At 39.1% G+C, this 20,374-nt stretch overlaps 1 protein-coding gene across 4 annotated transcripts in view; it reads right to left on the reverse strand.

Annotated features, from left to right (window-relative positions):
* The window catches only part of GRM1 (glutamate metabotropic receptor 1), a 359,893-nt gene that overhangs the window by 41,682 nt on the left and 297,837 nt on the right, over positions 1 to 20,374 (reverse strand). For all 4 annotated transcript variants that reach the window (XM_027084107.1, XM_027084135.1, XM_027084116.1 and 1 more), the window contains 2 exons: positions 18,700 to 18,868; positions 7,535 to 7,661 (listed from right to left, as the gene is read on the reverse strand). In XM_027084107.1, coding sequence (XP_026939908.1) covers positions 7,535 to 7,661; positions 18,700 to 18,868 — 296 coding nt within the window. The remainder of the gene's footprint in view (positions 1 to 7,534; positions 7,662 to 18,699; positions 18,869 to 20,374) is intronic.

Raw genomic sequence — 20,374 nt, forward strand, 5'->3', positions numbered from 1 at the left:
CATAAAGGTTGAGACCTGCAGTTAGAAAAAAAAAGGTACTATAAAAGCTAATACCGTTCTAGTACTATGAAAGATAATAGAAATATTTTAGAGACAATCATGCTAAACAGACTGCTCTAAGAGTCCTTACAGAGTCTCATATAGAACAACAAATAACTTATTAATAATAACAAATCCATGGAGAAGTTCAAGAATTCAATTGTAGGTACACAAACTCTAGCCAGAAAAGAGATTCTTAAAAGAAATACCAGAATGATTGTGTTGTAAGATGCATAAGGATAATTCTGGCAAAACCAGATGGCTATCTCGTAGCACCAGATGAAATATCCAACATACACTAGATAAAATTCTGATGGAAAAAGTGAAAGAGCTCATTTCAGTAGAAACAAATTGGCCACAAAATTAAACACTAGTGGGAAAACATTCCCAGGATAGCAGATGTGGCCAGTTCATGCTTCATTTGTAATTAAATTAATCTGGCAAAACTGTAAAGGTCAGGGGCACTGACTGATACAATGGCAAAAGAATCCTTTGAGTAACTCCACATGCATTGCATACAGTTGTCTCCTTCTATGGTTTATAAATATATACTAGCTTAAATAGTGTATTTATCTTCTGGATGGGTTGAAGCATTCCCCATCCAGAAGATAAAAGCCACAATACTTATAATGGCAAAAATATGATCAGACGTGTAGTCTTAGCAAGCATGTTCCAACTTACCAATCTAGTGATATGGGAACTTTTCATCAGAACATTTATTCATGAATTTAAATTATATAAGGCTGTCTTCATTCCCAAACCTCTGGACAAGTAAAAGGGAACCTTAATACTGCTGAAGGTAACATCCCTTAGTGATTTTTTTTTTTTTTTTTTTTTTGCGGTACGCGGGCCTCTCACTGTTGTGGCCTCTCCCATTGCGGAGCACAGGCTCTGGACGCACAGGCTCAGCAGCCATGGCTCACCGGCCCAGCCGCTCCGCAGCATGTGGGATCTTCCCGGACCAGGGCACGAACCCATGTCCCCTGCATCGGCAGGCAGACTCTCAACCACTGCGCCACCAGGGAAGCCCCCCTTAGTGATTTTAAACTGAGGTTTGCAGAGAGCCTCCAGAAGCTGAAGGCTCATGAAAGTTAACTGTTAACCCAAGAAACTTGAAGCAAGCTGATAACTACACAGTGGTCTTCTGTGCAAGATTATCTTAAGATTCTTATATATATCATACTCTCCTTTGTATGTTCTTGCTTATTCATACTTTTCTACTTTATTGATAAAAGCTATACAAACCTGAGTTTGTCTTTAATGTTCTCCACACTAGTAATAAGGACTTGCCTAAACCTGGGTTTTGTTAGAGACAATCATTACTCTAACTCAGTAATTCAATTATATCAAGCTATTGTTAAGTATGTTATAACAATAAGCTTTGTATATGCAAATATTTCACAAGTTCAAATATTTGAAAGCATTCAGAAGACTCACAGAACATGCTTATGTAATGTTTTCATTTAAAGGCAAAAGGTAAAGTACAGTAAGAGAAAGTTCAGTTTAGCAGCCAGGGATCAAGAGGTATCCAGGTGCAAGCTCTCTAGGACCCTTATTCCTACACAGGCATACTTCATCTGTGGATCGAGCTACCAAAATCTGCACAATGAACACTGGTTTTGAGACAGCTCAAGATAGAAGTTCTCAGTGAAGTCTTTTATGACCCTCAAGTCATAGAGCCAAGACAACCTGTCTAATAAAATATGCCAGGGGAAATCCATCAGTAAATGAACTGACTTTGGTTGTCATCAGTGGAGTTTTAAACTTTAAACTGTATATCATAAATCCCAGTGCCCTTAATGTAGCCAGAAACCAAAGACTGATACTCAGCCATCTCAACAGATAATCATAGAGTCTTCCAAGTCTAGTTGTAAATTAAGCCTATCCTATGCAGTGTACTATAGACAAATGAAGAAAAACATCCTTATGATAGAAGTATAAATATTCTTGTGTTGTAACAGTAGCAGTTTGTCATAACAACACCCCAAAGCAATATACCTACACCACCACTAGGATTACTTTATCTTGTGTGAAGATCCTAGATTATTTTCCCCATGTGGAAACCAAAGTTTTCAAGGCCAATCCAGGACCATCCAAAACAGAATCACCTGGGGATTGGGACTGATCATTTACATTTTGAATAAGCTTCTTAAAAGTTGTTTTTTATTCTTTCCTTTCCTTTCCTTTTATTTTTTAAGACACCCTAAATTTGAGAAGTGCTAGCTTTGATATCTTGAGAGAATTAGACAAAATATCCATATTGTTCATATATGTGATGTAATGTACTTATTTGTCCTGTATTGAGGTTTAAAGAGAAGAGTTGCCCCACCCCCAAGTGTGTTTGGGTATTCCAAGACTAGAAGGGATGGCGGTTAAGTTCAACCAGTGGTAAAGAGTGAGTGTCCTGAGCCTACCTGACCCCCAGCACCCAAAAGGAGAAGACTTTAATGGGAGTTGTGCATACTATATCTAAAGCGCAGAGAACTTAAGGACCTGGCAGTGTCTATGGTTAGAGTTACTCTACACAATCCAGAACCATTGGACAAGTCTGTTTCCTCCAAGCACACTACAAACTACTGAGCAAAAAGAGAAGTGGTAATAACTCTAATCTGAGGGCAATGGGTTACTCCTAATTTTTGAAACAAACATTGGCTCACTAGTAAGATCCAAAAGCATTGGAGGAGGCTAAAATTTAATATCTGACTTCTTTCCAATTAGGTAAAGACAAATTTAATATGAACCAAGAAATAAAGATAGGCCACAATTATTCTACCTAAAGTGTGTTGGGGCATTTAATAACATTTACAATAGTACTTCATGATTGCATAAGGCTTCATTGAAATGCTTTCTTTAACATTATTACATTAATATAAATTACCTACAAGGTGAAATTATTATTTAATGTTTAATATAAATTACCTACAAGGTGAAATTATTATTTAATGTTTAACTCAATGTCCCTTCCTCTGTGAAGATTTTTCTCTTCCCAGGGAAAAATGATTGCTTTTTTTCTCTGTACCTACATGAAATTTTGTACATACTCCTGTTGCAAGGCTTATAATTACCTGTTTAAATGTCTGGTTTCATATGAAGCTTCTCTTCCAGGATATAAACCTTGTTTCATTCACCCACATGTCCCAGTTTCTCAAAAAAAAAAAATACCTGGCATGAAGTAGGTGGTAGTGTATAATATAAAAGTGAATAAATGAGTAGATAATATGAGAGGTGGCAGTAACTGTGGGATGGGGAAAAATAGTTAAAAAGTTAATTTCTGTAACAGTATTTTTTACTGATGAGATTTAGTGTAGTCTGACTTTCTGAGGAATTACTTTATACTATTTGACTTTTTAAAAGGAGTAAGTAGCATTGGATTACATATAATTGGCCCATAGATTGTTAAACTACTGTCAAGTTGTATATCATGGCAGAAGACATCCCTGTTTATGCATCATAAAAAGTAAAGTGTGAAATTTAAATGCTGAATTAAAATGTGCATATTCCCAAGAAGAAAATATGAAAAATTTATTAAAACAGCTTCAGAAGTCACTTCCTCTAAGAAATATACAATATTTTTCTTCATAGCCAAAAAATAACATATTCTAATGAAAACAAAAACTCACTAACATGTTTTTATTCATTAATATTAGAGTCTTTGAAGCATATATGAAAAGTAGCTATCACATAAAATGATTTTAAGCATATTTTAAACAAACTTCACCTTCAGTAAAAAACACTATTTTCCAAAGAGAATGATTTCTCATTTTAACTAAAATTCAGTCAAAAAAATCTACCCATGAAAATCAAATACCTACTTAAAGGCAATGCATATACTCCTCTGAATATTTTTACTGATTTTTTTGTATTCTTTCTCTGTGAGTTTTCTCTTTTCACAACTACTGCTACTATGGCAACAATCAAAAACACATTGCCATGTACTGCGCCCTTGCTCTGAGCCTGACATGGCACCAGGTAAGTGGCAAATTAGATCTCATTTTCCATTCTTGTGTAAGACTGGAAGGGATGCAGAAACAGTAGGTGTCATTAAAACTAAGTATAGCTGAATAATATTCCATTGTATATATGTACCACATCTTCTTTATCCATTTCCGTATGCTAACACATATATATGGAATCTAAAAAAAAAAATGGTTATGAAGAACCTAGGGGCAGGACAGGAATAAAGACTCAGACGTAGAGAATGGACTTGAGGACACGGGGAGGGGGAAGGGTAAGCTGGGATGAAGTGAGAGAGTGGCACGGACATACATACACTACCAAATGTAAAATAGCTGGTGAGAAGCAGCTGCATAGCACAGGGAGATCAGCTCAGTGTTTTGTGACCACCTAGAGGGGTGGGATAGGGAGGGTGGGAGGGAGACGCAAGAGGGAGAGGATATGGGGATATATGTATACATACAGCTGATTCACTTTGTTATATAGCAGCAACAAACACAACAGTGTAAAGCAATTATACTCCAATAAAGACGTTAAAAAAAATGTATAAATGAGTATGAGAGATGCATATTCTGAAAGACCTTAAGTATAAGACTTACAACATAATTTGGATACATGATCCGAAAGTAGCCACTTGCCTGTTGTTATCAGATAAAGGCAGTCTGAGCTGTTGCTTTGCTCAACTCATTTGAATGTTAAAGTGATTTTTACACATATGATGGATGATAGTAGATTAAATTCTCTAGAAAGATAACTGCATTAAAAGTCACCTATTTATAATCAAGGAGGATTTTTTTAATAGTTTACTAAGTCAAAGAGGCTTAATCAATTACGGTGATTATTTGGCAGTGGGCAGACAATATATCCACAGTGGAAGATGTCTAGGGAATAAAACATATGACTTTGAGTTCCATTATTATAACATATTAGATCTTTAAATTTTTTTTTGTATTTTAATGTTTTAAAGTTGGATAGAAGTTCTTTATCATGTATGAGATAAGCCCCCATTTAAAGGGAAGATGAAGCAGTAGGAAAAGTTGGAGGAAGCCCCAAAAGTGTAGACAAGAGGAAAAATCTTGTACCTCAAAGCCAGGACTTCTGACGTTTAAGATTAACCTTAGAAAGGTGATGGTTTTGTCTTTGAGCCTCTTCCTGGTCAGTTGTGGTCTCAGTCAAATAGCTGAGGGCTGACTCTGAAGTCAAGCCCAGTTCTCAAGCACAATGGTGATCTAAGGGGATGGCTTTCTCAAGATGAAAAGGACCGGCAGGAAGCACACGCTACAAAGGAGGGTAAAGTTGTGAAAAGAGACACAGTACAAGTGGGAAAGGAGGCCTGTGTCCAGAATGAGGTTGGAAAAGCTTTTCCAAGTCAGTCCATTGCATGCAACCATGAGATAAATGCATAGTGAAAGGGCATTAGACCCAGGGACAAAAACCCCTAGATTCTAGTGGTGGCTTCTCTTATTGAGGATCTGTATTGATGTAGATGAACTTGGGTGAGTCCCTTCTTCTTTCTAATTCTCTCAATAGAACAAATATTTATCAGGCAGCAATTATGTTCAAGGCATCAGGCTATGAGCCAGAGAGTAATGTTTCTCAAGGGATGGAACAGGGACTAAGTGCTTCAGAATCTGCTGGGTCTTGTCTCAGAAATAGTGAATGGGAGTCTCTGTAGATGGGTAATTCCCAGGTAATTTTTAGGCACATTGAAGTTGAAAACCAGTTTTCAGCTAGAGAATAAAGAAACAGGTGAGGTATAGTTTGTACCTTCAAAAATATTCTGATCTAAATTCTTTTCATTTAAAAATGGCCTTTGTACCAGGTGATTTCTAAAAGCTTTCTGATACTCAGTCTATTTTCTAACAGGGTTAACCTTTTACAAGGTCTCTCACTTACAAAGTATAATTTTAATTATGTGACCTGATTCTACTCAGCCAGCCATTTTTGATGCCCGTTGAATAAGCCACACAATTTCTTAGTTTTGTATTCTTATTTGGGAACAAGTCAAAAAGTAAACAGCCATCATGAATGTTACCCTAATGATTATCAGCAGCACAGGGAGGCATAGGATCAGCAGTCAATGAACTACGACCTGCTTCTAACTAGTTGCGTGACCTTGGGCACACAAGTACACCTCTCTAGGCCTCAGCTTTGTCGTTCTAAAATGAGGGATTGCATTACTCAGATGACAAGGTCTCCATGAACTCAAAGACAAAGTTTCTATAGCTTTATCACTTTTAAAATTTTTGAAAAGTAACTGTGAAACACCTCTCATCTGTGAACTCATACCAGGGTCTTTGGAAATCAAAACTCATACCTGAACATTGCTCTTGGGAAGCTTATAAACTCATGTAATCCATCCACAGGAGTCCCATTGATTTTATGAGTAAATCATCTCTTGCATTCATTTATTCCTCTCCATTGCTGTAGCAGCTGCCCTAGTTCACACCCTTTGAATTTACTCACTTGGACCAACATAATAGCTTCCTAACTTCTCTCTATTTTTAGTCTAGGCTCACTACTCTCCTCCACACTACCTCCAGGGTCATCTTTCTGAGACACAGATATCATGATGTTATTCACCACTTTAAATTCTTCAGTGGTTCTCCTGTGCTTAAAGCCAAAATCCAAACATTTATAAAAAGGTCCTACAGAAGCTCCTTACCATTTGCTGCCAGTGTACTCATCCAGTCTCATTTCTGACCACGTACCTACTAGGCCTTGCATTTACCAAACAACCCCATATACTTGTTCCATGGTTTTCTTCAAATGTATTACATGCTTTCATGTTTCCCATGTTCTACTTTCTGTCTGGAATTTCTTTCATCTCCTTATCTGCCTAACAAACTTTACAGTAGTTTATAAATATCTCTATTGTAGTAATAACTATTTTATTTTATACTTTTACATGTTTCTTCCCTGATATATTTTAAGTAAATAAAGCTGGGGCTGTGTTTCACTTATTTTTGTACCTTTACGCCCTGCAATAGTGCCTCATATATAGATGTTCAAGAAATATTTGCAAATATAAATTCAGGTGACTAGAAATATCTTCAGATAAAATTTTTAAAAAGAAAAACAGGAACAATTGGTATACAAGAATAACCTTTGAATACACTTTTATATTTAAATGAACTTTTTTTTTTTTTTTTTTTTTTTTTTTTGCGGTACGCGGCCCTCTCACTGCTGTGGCCTCTCCCATTGCGGAGCACAGGCTCCGGACGCGCAGGCCCAGCGGCCATGGCTCACGGGCCCAGCCGCTCTGCGGCATGTGGGATCTTCCCGGACTGGGGCACGAACCCGTGTCCCCTGCATCGTCAGGCAGACTCTCAACCACTGCGCCACCAGGGAAGCCCTAAATGAACTTTTAATATAGATTACGGAAATCGTATAAGAGGTTTATGTGTACACTTTGACATGAGCAGTAACAATGTAAATAAACATTGAAAAAGACATGACATAATCACTATCATTTTAAGCAACTGGCACATTGGAAAGGTCGACAGTCAGGGACAGGGCTTACAAGTGAGGCAGCTCCTACCTGTTAGATCTGCATTGGGCCACCATCCCACGTCACAAGCTTTGCAGGTGAATTCATCTTGCACATATTCATTCTCTTTGCAGGCAGTGCAAATCCAGCAGCAACTGACTTCTCCTTTCCGTATGACCTATAACATAGCAATATTTCATATGCCTTACAGATCGCTTCTCCAGAAAGACATTTTTTTTTTCAGATGAGGACTTGCTTTCAAACTATGATTTTTTTAGAAAAGTAACTTTTCAAAAAATCGTATATGTCGAGGAACTTTAAATACATGGATTGGGATATACCTTATTGTACCAGAGTTCAGATGTGAGTTTCAGTTCATTCCATGTTGGATTTGGAAGCTTTTCAATAATAATTTCTTTTATAAAAGGAATTAAACAGCTGAATCGTATCATTATGTATATTAATATGTATTAATAATTCTTAGAAAAGTAAAAATACATTTTTCTTTTTATATTGTTATAAGTTCCTTGATTTGTACTTTCATAATGTCTAATATGCTGTTAATCCCATCCATTAAAAAATTATTTCTAATATACTTTGATTTTCATTGTATAAATTCTATTTTATGTTCTTATATTTCCATGTGTCTTCTCGTGATACGCACGTTTTCTTTTAAATCCTTTCATATGTATTTACAGTAGGTATTTTAATTTGACTTCTAATTCCATCATCAATATAATATCTGGGACTATTTCTATTGCTTGCTTTTCCTTCAGGTAATGTGTCACATTTTCTCGCTTTGTCACATGTCTAAAATGTTTTCACCTGATGCTGGACATAAGGTGTAGAGTGCTGGATTTTTCTCTTGAAGTAGTATTGGCCTTTGTTCCAGCAGGCAGCTAAGTCACCTGTGGCTCAGGCTTGAGTCTTGTTTTTCATTTTTTAGGGCAAGTCTAGAATAGTCTCTACTCTAGGAATAGTTTAGCCTCATTATAAACTATGACCCTGCTGGGATCTCTACTTAACTCTTTGTGTATTCAGCAAAGAGTCTCCACTAGGGCTTGTAGAAACTGGGACAATTCTTGGCCTTGTGTGACCTCTGGGAATCCAGCTTCCCACTAATTGTTCTTTACCTGGACATTCTGAATTCTACCCTGCTCATACAGATTCAGTCAAACACTCATGAAAACTCATATGCCAACTTCTGGGACTCTTTTTCTGCATAGATCTATCCTCTTCCTTCCTCTGCACTACAAATTCTGGCTGCCTTGGCCTTCTTAAACTCTGATTTCTGTCTTCTTAAATTATCAAGATAGCCAAGCTCTGTTTTTGTTTTTTGGTTTTTTTTTTTTGCGGTACGCGGGCCTCTCACTGTCGTGGCCTCTCCCCTTGCGGAGCACAGGCTCCGGACGCACAGCTCAGCGGCCATGGCTCACGGGCCCAGCCGCTCCGCGGCATGTGGGATCTTCCCGGACCGGGGCATGAACCCGTGTCCCCTGCATCGGCAGGCGGACTCTCAACCACTGTGCCACCAGGGAAACCCCCTCTGTTTGTGTTCTTTCTCACTAAACAACAACTAGGAAATTGCCTCCAGACAGAAAGCCAGAGTGATTTTAGGGTTCACCTTGTTTGTTTCCTTTCAATTCCTTGAATTCAAGGTCATGCACTGTTTTCCAATGTCTGAACATAGTTATTTCATATATTGTGTCAAGTTTTCTGGTTGTTTACAGCAGAAGACAAAGTGTGTACTCTGTTACTCCCTCATGGCTCGAAACAGAGGTCCCTCCCTAACACATTCGACATAATCAAATGTTCTCATATGTAAAGTCAGAAATTAAACTGTAAATATTGCCATACCTTAAAATCATACAAACTCTATCCTTTGTGAAAATAAAATTATCTTCTTGCAAATCCGGTCGAAATTTATACTACTATTTTAGAATTACATGAAAAATATCAAATGACATTATATTTTCAGAAACTGTAAAAGGTTTCCTTTTTCTTCTTTTACTTTCAAATAACTTTAGAAAGTAGACTCAGATTAAGTCTTTTTGAAAAATTCACACTTATCCTCAGAATAAGCATAAGAAATCGATATTCCAAATTATAAATTTTTCTAAGTGCCATGAGGAAAATTGAATAAATGAGTACTGCTTTTTACTTTAATGAGTATAAGAAGTACAAAATAGTATATATCTCTTCAGTCAGCTTTATCTTTTTCCTAACTATAAAATGAATACTATGAATGAGATGATTTTAAAAGATAATAATGCTAAACAATTTATTTATGCAGAATGACTGGTGAAAGGTAGATCCTATGAGTAACTGGCACATGGAAAGTATTTAAGATTAGCCTTTAAATGACTGAATAAATGAATGAATAAGTGATTGGCTTATACCTCTAATAAATAATGAAAAAGGAACTGCTCAAATGGAGTTATTTTTTTATTACTTCTTATTCAGCCACCAAATATGTGCACTTTTGCCATACAATGTCTAAAATATGGGTTTGTCTTTTCTGTCTCTCAGCCACCCCTCTAGACTCAGAAAGCTGAATTCTGGTCCCTGTCTCCTAGTCATATAACGTGCCTCTAATTACTTCTCACTCCAGAGTTACATGCACACAGCTGCCAAGATCATCTTGATGGCTTGTGGGCTCCTCAAGAGAAGGGAATCATGCCATACTTTCATTGTTTTCAGATCATAGTCATCAATAAATGTACCAAGAACACACAGTAGCTGGCCAATGAACGAGTGTTGAGTTGAACCTTTTTAAAAAATGTAATTCGGCCACTCAAGGAATGTCAGTGTCTCCCTTTTCTAATACCTTTGAAATATAAGCTCTTTGGTCAGTGATTCACTTAGTCCCTGGTCCTTGTTTCTGCACCTAAGTTTGACGGTTAATAATCTCTTACATAAGTCCGCCAAACAAGGAAGGCAGCCTCTGTGCCACCCCCTGCTTACATCCTCATTAATGTCCACATAATTGTTTGTTTTGGAGGGAGGTTTCAAGTAGGGCAGATACATCATCTAATTTGCTTTCCATCTGACTTGCTTGCTACAAGGATTATTATGGCTGCTGTTTAGAGAATAGATTTTAAGAAGGACAAAAGAGAGAGAGTGTGTGTGTTGCTTAATCCATGGCTTTAACATGCAACAATAAAGAAATAAATATATTTTAATAAAAGAAAGGATATTCCTTTCCATTTAGAATATCATCTTTCCTCCATCAGCCCATCTATGTCACTACTTTCGAGTCCTGACACATGCTCCAGGAAGTATTTCTGGTGCAGTGAGCCCTTTGAAATATTACCTTATTTGGAATTCTCTATAATTAAAATATACTTGGTAGTTTATTACCACAAGTCAGTTAGCTTTTGTCCTCTAGTTGTTTCACATGTATATGGTAGATATGTTTCATTCAGATACTTTTTTAAAAATTCTTAAATTATTGTCTCTACATTTTAATCTCCCCCGTATCACAGGTATTGATATTTTAAATTATTTTTATACTAACTGATATTTCTTTTGCATGGAGTATACACTCAATAACTGAATAATGTATTGTCACCATAAAACACTTTTTATGACAGCTCTGAGTCATGATAAGAGATTTGATATTTCTCTGAAATTGCGCTTGAAAGACCAAGACTTCCCAAGACACAGGGACTGTTTTGATTCCTTTTACATCCTGTGTACATGGTGCTCTGTTTATTGTTAGTAAGACTAGATGACCTGCTGCTTCACACAAGGTTATGATTCAATTCCATATACACTGTAGGAGTCTTAAAGTATTTATGACATAGGAAATCAAGTGTTAATTTTACGACTACGTTTCTGAAGTAACTTGAAATGGATTTTTTAAATTTAGGCTTTGTTTAGAAAAAGGACAAAAGAAAGAAAACAGCATCGAGAGAATATAATGAAGGAAAAGTAATGATAAGTCAAAGGAAACAGAGAAATTTGCTTCAGAAGGGAAATGCCTGGAAGACTAAACAGAATAAAGACACTGGTCCTACGTAATTAGGACCATAGGAAAATCAGCTGAGGGAGAGAAGGGCTAGTCCTACCCTCCTGTGTCCCCATGGCACCCAGCATGAGAGCTTGGGCAACAAAGGACTCTAATTGCTGATACAATTTTTTCCAGCTACACCATGAGTTCCTCAAAGGAAGGGGCCATGTTTAAGTTTCTTTTGCTTTCACAGTGCTAGCATAGTTATTGGTACATATTAATTTTTCAATAATTACTCAATAATGTATGTGAAAGAAAAGAGGGAAATAATATGGAATATTACATAAACAAAAGAAATGAAAATGAAGAATTCAAAGAGAATAAAAAATAGGAGGAAATTGAAGAGAGCCTTGAAAGAATTATAGAAAAGTATCAGTTTAGGAAAATCCCTACGTAGTAATTTATTACAGGGGAAATGTAACAAAAATCATATAAGAATGGACATACATTGAACGAGACCATGTGCAAGGCCCTCTGTACAGAATTACACTAAACCTCACAACCACTCCATGCAGTGAAGTTAATTGTTTACATTTTGCAGATGAAGAAACAGCTGCAGAGGGGATCAGTAACTTGTGCAAACCTCAGGCACATTATCACCAGTTATTTTCAAGAACTAAGCTCTTCCTTGTGTAAAAACAGCTGTCAGAATGATGGCATGTTATGCTGAGAACCGAAATTATATCTCAGAAGTTGGAAGATATATATTTACTTAACCAACATTTATTTAGTGGCCCAGTGTGCCAGACGTGGTGCTACGCATGCGGACAAATAAAAGACCTGATGATCACTGAGGTTAAGAAGCTCAAAATCTGACATAATGTAATACATATACTGCTAGAAGGAGGAATGAAATGCTTATGCAGGGCATATGCATTCAATCTTTCATCCATTCATTCATTCACATTATGCATTCACAATCAGTGAATAAAACAGATCATATCCCCATCTTTGAGGAGCGCCATCCTAGAAAAGGGCTTTGAGAAAACTACAGCAAGAAAGAGGAATAGGGTTCAGGGCAGGGACCAAGGTGAGGCAAGCCTAGTGCCTAGGGACCAGACTTAAAGAGGCCCTTAAAACGCTCAGCGTTGTGCACATGCCCACCCTGCACTTGCAGGATGTTGATGGCGGGCCACTTTAGGGTCTGTGCCCTAAGTTCTTCACTTGCCTCATCTCAGTCCCAGTCTTGATAGGGAGGCACGTGGAATTGGGGATTGCAATTTTGCATATGGTGGTCAGGTAAGGCTTCACAAAGATATGCCATTTGAGTAAAGACTTGAGAGAGGGAAAGGGAGTAAGTCCTGAATATATCTGGTCGAAGAGAGTTCTAGGCAGTGGGATCAGCTAAAGAAAAGACCCAGAAGTAAGAGTCCAATGTGTACTCATGCTATTGCCTTCCTTCTCTGCTTTTCTGTATGTGTGTTATACTTCAATAAATATTTACTTAAAAAAGAAAATGAGCCCTGCTTTGGCCACTGCCACCTGCAAGACACAAAAGCTCTGCTGTGTTCCTTCTCTGCCCGGTGTCACGTGATTCAGCAGCAGGTCCTATCGGCACCTGTCCCCAAAAGTGGCAGACAAGCTAGATCTGAGGCTAAGGTGATCACCAAAAAGTTCAGTAACCAGGAGACCATCTTAAACACTGGTCAAAGCATGAGAGGTGAAGGTGTAGGTATTACTCAGAGTGGCTGTGAATAAATTAATGATGATTCCATAGAATTTCTCATTATGACCAGTGCTTGCAAAGTTTTCTCTCTTCCAGAGACACTATAATAATTTCATGCTTTCACATACATAATAAAATACAAAAAGGAACCCAGTATTTTGTCTTTAACTTTTTTCAAAATTGTAGCCAGTATGTTTTTAGTAGCTGGGGCAGATCACATCATCATTATGTAATCATAAGCTTCTCAGATAAGGAATTTTGATATTCCTGTGGACAATTTTTGTTGAGAACCTGCCATCCTGCAGTGGAATTTAGAAAACATTACATAATGAAGGAACTATGTCATTGTTTCATTGGTTGCCAAAATGGTTGCATTAACTATGAACAAGTTCAATGGGTAGTTTGTTTTGATTCACAAAAAGGGGAAGTTGAGGTGAACAGGACAGCTGTGGTTGGTGATGTTATTGCTAACTTTCTTAGCTGGTCTTATGGCCAAGTGAGAATTGCCCTTATGCTTAGAAGACAAAAGCTGAGTTATGAAGTTTCATGATATCTGCACCTCAGTTCAGATGGTTCAGGGAAAAAATAGTTAACCCAATTCTGAAATATATAGTTTGTAAAAATATGTGTATCTGGGCTTTTCTCCACATATCTAGGGTGTATTTTACCACAGGACAATATGGCATGTGTAATGAAGAGCCATTTATGATGTGGTCTCCATAATTCTATCTTGATAGGCCAGGTGAGAAGGGGGGAAGTAGTGATTTCTACTTTCCATGCCTAAAGTCCCAGACTCAAACCATCATCTTGGAGTAAAGAATCCAAAAACGAACTAAACGGAAGAGAAAACTAGAAGAGAAGAGAGGGGAAAAGAAAGAATAGGAGGCGAATGAAAGCAATCCCCAGGACCCTTTCCCTGGGATTCTCTGCCGGTTTCCCCACCTCTGTCAGACTCCCCCGACCACCTTCACTAATATTTATTGCCTGCTTAGTTCTAGATTCTGTTCCCTCAGCAATTTTAAAGTGGATCTCTATTTATAACTTCATTATAAACTATTAAGAAAATCAGCTTTAGCAATTGAAACTTGCATTTGTAGGAAATATGTCAGTTCACATAATGAAAGATGGTTGAACAACATGTGGCTGTGGGTTGATAAGAGCTTTGGATTGGCTCCAAGCTCAGCTCGGCATTTCTTAACCACTAGCTGAGAAAGCTTGGGGCAAGTGATTCAAGCCCTCTGGGCCTCTGACTTCTCATCTATAAAATGGGGTGATAATATCTGCTTTTAAAGGGTTGTTTTAAGGAATAATTGAAACGATGTCATCCATTCTTGTACTTGCATGAGAATATGCCTGATCAATGTTAGTTCCCGATCTCTATTGCCTCCCTTCTCCTTTCTTTCACTTTCTCCCCCTTGCCTTGCCACCCCTTCTTACCTCTTTCCTGCCTTCCCCACACCAAGGAAAATAGCAGCAGGCTTGGTGTGGGAGACCAATACAAGTGCCAGGCCCTTGCTGTTTGCTTGCAGATCCATTGTCCATAGTTTACGTGCTGCCTCAAATTCTTTTTGCCTGACCTGTCTCTTAGGCCCTTGGCCCCTGGCTCTTGAGGGTTCTGGATGCTTCTGCAACTCCCACCTCAGAGCCTACCACTACTGTGTCATCTTCTGGCATCTCCAGGTGACTCTCTCTCCCCCAGAGGAGGCACTGGGTTCTAGAACTGCCTCCTTGGCAATTCAGCACAGCAGGAGCCCAGACCAGACTGTGTAAGACCCACAGAGACTTCTCCCCTTGCTGCTTCCAAATTCAAAGAAGGTCCACATAGCAGGACACGGACACTGGCTTCCCCAGCAGCTGCCTAAAGGAGTCAGATGACATCATGTCCTGTGAGCAGACGCTGACCACAGGAAGCAGAAAATAGAATGGCAGGAGTGCATACATTTTTCTCCCTTCCTTGCTCCAACAGACAGTCCCAGCAGCCTGTCCAGAGACCTCCGTGAGGCTGAGCTGTGCTCAGTGAGGCAGCGTCCTGCTCAGTGACGCTTCACCGTAGTGGTAGAGGTGTTCCGCCATGCTTCTATGCCTCCCTTCCCTTTTCCTCTCACTCTTGCTTCCCTGGGATTGTATCTCCCAGTAATGCATTAGCACTTAACCTTGCTTAGCTTTCAGGCTTCCAGGGAACCTGAGCTAAGTATCTGCGCACTACATTGCTCAGGCTCTCTTTCCAGCGTCTTCTCCATACGGTTGGCAGAATGGAAGGACCTAATGGGAGACTGAAGAGCCGGAGAGAGGAGAAGCCTCGTATCAAGGTATCCTCCCCTCCCACCTCAGGGGGTGTCTCAGGTAGTATCTGTGACCTTCCCTGTGTCCCTCTAGCCCAGAGGTGGGAATGATTCCTACTGTTGCTCATCTCTGAGTTGCCTCATTGCCACTTTTTACTTTTTTTTTTTTTTTTTGCGGTACGCGGGCCTCTCACTGCTGTGGCCTCTCCCGTTGCGGAGCACAGGCTCCGGACGCCCAGGCTCAGAGGCCATGGCTCATGGGCCCAGCCGCTCCGCGGCATGTGGGATCTTCCCAGACCGGGGCACGAACCCTTGTCCCCTGCATCGGCAGGTGGACTCTCAACCACTGCGCCACCAGGGAAGCCCCCCTTTTACTTTTATAACCAGTTTTTTACCTTAAATTTCCTCTGTTGAACCACCTGGCATGGGTTCTTTCTTTCCTGACTGAAACCTGACTAATATAAGACACAACAAAAGTTTGATTTTATTTACCACTGTTTGTGGTATGACTGAAATCAATTTCTCCTCCATAAAATATTATATTTATAAGATATTATATTTATATTTCTAAAATCAATAACGTAAGAAAACTGGACTTTTAACTACTTCAAAGGAAATTACCATAAGAAAGTTTTATGGGTTATCACAAAAGAAGCCAAATGGTTATTTCAACATTTTAAGTGGCATTTGATATTTAAAGTGAATAATCCTTTCCTAAAGGTTATGCTTCTCAGTTAATATAAGTGCAAGTCCCACAATCACCTTTTAAGTTGCTTCCCTCCAGTCTCTGTAGTGGCTACTGAGAGACCTGGCTCTGCATCCTGAACCTGGTAGATGGCAAATTGACGATGTAAGAATATAAATGCTATTATTTGGTAAATGGGATTCAGATTTCATTTGTTTCCATACCTCCCGTGGTGCTTATGGGAAACAAACAAACATCCCCCCTCACCCCCACGCCAGGTGTTATTGAGAACGGGCATAACTTTTATCCTGCAGGGTACACAGTACTATGAAAATTGGACCCCAAGAGATTTGCATTTATAGCAAGTGCTCTGTAATGGCTCAGCAAAGATTTCTGGGATCTCCTTCGATAACACTGCATGGGTGTAATGCAAATGTGATGCCAGAAATACTTCAGTATCTAGCTTAAAGATGCATGCAGACAGCCTTTCCTCTGAACTTGGGGGTGGGGGGAAAGTCTATCTTCTGGAGTATACAAATGGGACTACACATGGCATGTGAGCTCCCATTCATGGCCTGCCAGCAGTCAGAGTAACAGGAGGGAAGTCTGAAAGGGAGCTGGGGTGCAGAGTATCTTCAGACTGATTTGTTTTCTCTTGCCAGGGTTGTATTTGTTTGTTTGTTTTTCTTATACTCTGAATAACCAAACTGTGTAGTTTCATAAACTTTTTCACAGCAGTTGTCTGCACTAAAGATTCAATGCTGCCACCCATGCTGGGGAGGAGGTCTGAGATGAACATGTGACACCCTTTGGGTCACAGGAGAGCATAAAGCCCAGGGCTTCTGGGCTGTCCCAATCATATGACTTCAGGTCTCCCTGGTTTTCCCTACCATCCAGAGAAGATAACCCACCCAGAATCCACTGGTCTGGCATCCTGTGGTAAGAGTCAAGGAGAAGTTTTAGGCCTCTCAATTTCAGAGGATATATTCCTAATACCACCAGACAGCCCCATGTGAAAAATTCCATCTGGATAAGAATCAGAAATGGATTCTTGGGAAGAAGCAGCACTGACGTATGGCCCGTACACAGTGGTTTGCCTGGAGTCACTCTTACACTACTGAAATGCTTCTGTACTGGTTGGAAACTAATGGTGTCTCTCCAAGCCCCCTGATTGCCCCATACTACCCTATCCATGTAAGATTCCTCACCTAAATCTTCCCATGATCCAACAACTCAAGGATTAACTGTGGGCATAGCAGGAGGCCTCCAGCACCCTGTCATAGCACTAAAATGGAGTTCATTCTGATTGGTTGGTTATCATGACCATTATTAAATATTTTTAATATCACACCTGCAGAGAAGGCAGTGACATTTGCAACTAGGGTGAGTTGCCTCAGAAGTTTTTTTCACACTCAAAGTGATGGATTCTACTGAGAGCTTGAGTCCACCCAGACAGCTCTTCTCAGCTGCTAAACGATGTTGCAGGTCCCAGATCCTCCACATTCTTTGATCAGCAGTGATAAAGCTTTTCCAGCTGCTGTACCAGCACTACTAGACTCTTGCCCTAAAGGCCCCTAAGTATACTTCTCAGGGCCTCTGCCTCGCATGGCTGGTTCTACGGCTCCTGCAAATGGCATAGCAGCGTGGCCATGTGGAGAGAGAGCAGAAGCCTCACACCGTATACATTCCAGCCCCAGCTGTGCCTTGTGACATTTACTTGACGGCTTGTCTGCTCCCAGAGATGAGTCACAGAAAATTAGAGATGGGAAAGACCTATTAGGTCATTCAATCCACACTCCTGCCAGTTCACAATCACTCCCCTACGCTCCATTTCCTAGTGCATCAGCCAGTCTGGTTTCTAAATAGCATGGGATTCAGAGAGTGCTCTTTCCATGTCTTCTTCACCAAGAATTCTCTCTACTCCATTCAGCCAAATGTCCAGTATATGAGGTTTATTTACTCTAGTTTTAAATATACAGTAATATCATGATCACTCACTTGCCCCAACCCGGAAAAAAAAAAATAAAAAAACTTCTGGGAATAATTAGAAGTGAAGACTCTCTCTTGGCTGGAAAATACCAGTTTCAGGAAAATTCAAAGAACTTGGTAGAGAAAAGAGAAGTGGTAAGCAATGCTTTTGTGTTACCTCATTTCAGCTTCTTTTATTTTAGTTATACATTTATTTGGCATCGTTCACCTTCTGCTTTCTTTGACAATAGCTAGAACTATGAGTAAGCAGTATCATTGGCTTTAGTTTCCACGTTTACTTCTGTCTTAATTTTTAATTTGATTATTCATCCCCTTGCTTTCTATATCGTATTTAAGACTGCAGCTCATCATTACGATTCAAATAAAGACTATTCTAAATATCCCAGTGGTTTGCCTATTCCATTGCCCAATCTTTCTTTGTCTTCCTCATTTTTGCTAAACACAAGGACAGAAACAGTACGCCTGGTGCACCCTTTCTGGACAGTCTGGTCAAAGAAAAATGTCTGTGTTTTTCTTTGCTTATGCCCAGGCAGGAGGTCTCCTCATGGACACCGTCCAAGAATGCATGTGTGGCTGGCTTACCTTAATTTGACCCTTTAAGCAAGGCTCACTGCACACAGACCGTACCATTCCACTCTTGTTCATTTGGATTTTGTAATCATCAATGTTCAACACCCCTTCATGCCAAGTTCCAACTTGTACATAGTCATAGCGATTAGCTTCAGTGTACTGCAGATTCATGATATCATACCTACAAAGAAAGCAACACGTGTGTCTTGGAGAAGATGGACATGATGTAGAAACCAAAGGAATTTAGTAAATAGGTAATAATAGAGAGAAGAAAGAGAAAAGTTAGAATCATCCCATGTCCCAATGCCAGCTACTGTCAATATTTTAGTTTATTTAGTTATGTATCCTCTGATTTTCCAAAATGTATATTCCATTCTTCAGTCTCTGTTTGTGTATCATCCATATTCATTAAAGAAGATATTATTCTTGTACTTTTCTCTCTGCTTATTCTCAAAAAGATCTATATGTGCTGAGTCGATCACCATATCCTTCAAATCATTATTCACTAGATTATTCTTTGATCAAGTAACAATTCTTCAGAACACTAATTTTTAGCTTAAGTACTTTTATTCCAAATTCCTTTTTCACATTCAGTTGCCATTTTAATTACACTGGATTAAAAGAGGTGAGTTTTACCAAGTCTGGAACTTATTTTAGGTGCTAATAGAGCACGAAATCTGAGAAATGCACCTTTAATTAGCAAGGATTTAACATCTTGAGCATTGACATTTAAACTGGTCTCTTCCTTGATCAGGACAAACATTTCTGAATCCAAGTAATTGGTGTCAGTTATTTCAGTTATTTCAAATGCTGCAATGCTGCACAATGGTAAAATCTACATTTAGAAATCTTCATCGTAGCCAGAGTGTGTTCTGGGGATCAGACACATCATTTCCCAGTGTGGGCAGTGGAGAGCATTTTCCAATTTGGTGGAAAAAACACAGCATTTGACATTAGAATGTATAAGCTGGAATCTCTTTCCTAATATTTTAATAGTAGATTATACTACTTAGGAATGTCACTAAACTCTGTAAGGCTCACGGGGTTCTTGTGGGAATTTGCTAACATAAGGCTGTTCGCAATTGGGAGAAATACATATGTAAGGCAATATCACTATATCATTCACATTAGTAGCACTATTAATGTGCTAAAACACTCTGGTTATTTCCATACTATAAGAAAATGAGAACATTTTTGTGTTGTCATAGTCATTTCTCTCTCGGTTATTGATAATTCTCTGGTATTCTTCAATCTTCTTTCCATGTTGCTATTTACTCCAAGGAAACTGTAACTCAAGTGGCAGTTGCCCAGAAATGGATGCCTGACTCTCCCTCAGTGGCTCTGCAAAGTGGGGTTCTTTCCTACAGTACCTGTGCATTCTTCACTCTCCTGCACTAGAATATGAGACAATATCTCTTACTCTTTGTGCATGACCCAAAGAAATAGCTGGCAATTAATTAACACATATTCCTCTTCCTCAGCTCTCTTCCTCCCCTCCCTAATATCCCTACCTAACCCATCTCGGAATTCTTTCCCTCTAACCCTGATACAGACTCAGAATCCTCCTCAGCCCAGCACTCCAGGAAGCTACTACCAATCAACCTTAGCTGGCATCTGAAACCTACTGGTCATATCTGGCCTAGTTCTTTATCTATACAGCTAATATCTTTTAATAGCTTTGCTGCCT

The sequence above is a fragment of the Aethalodelphis obliquidens genome, unplaced genomic scaffold, assembly GCF_003676395.1.
Source record: "Aethalodelphis obliquidens isolate GAN/ISIS:26980383/991018 unplaced genomic scaffold, ASM367639v1 scaffold3, whole genome shotgun sequence".
Classification (NCBI taxonomy): domain Eukaryota; kingdom Metazoa; phylum Chordata; class Mammalia; order Artiodactyla; family Delphinidae; genus Aethalodelphis; species Aethalodelphis obliquidens.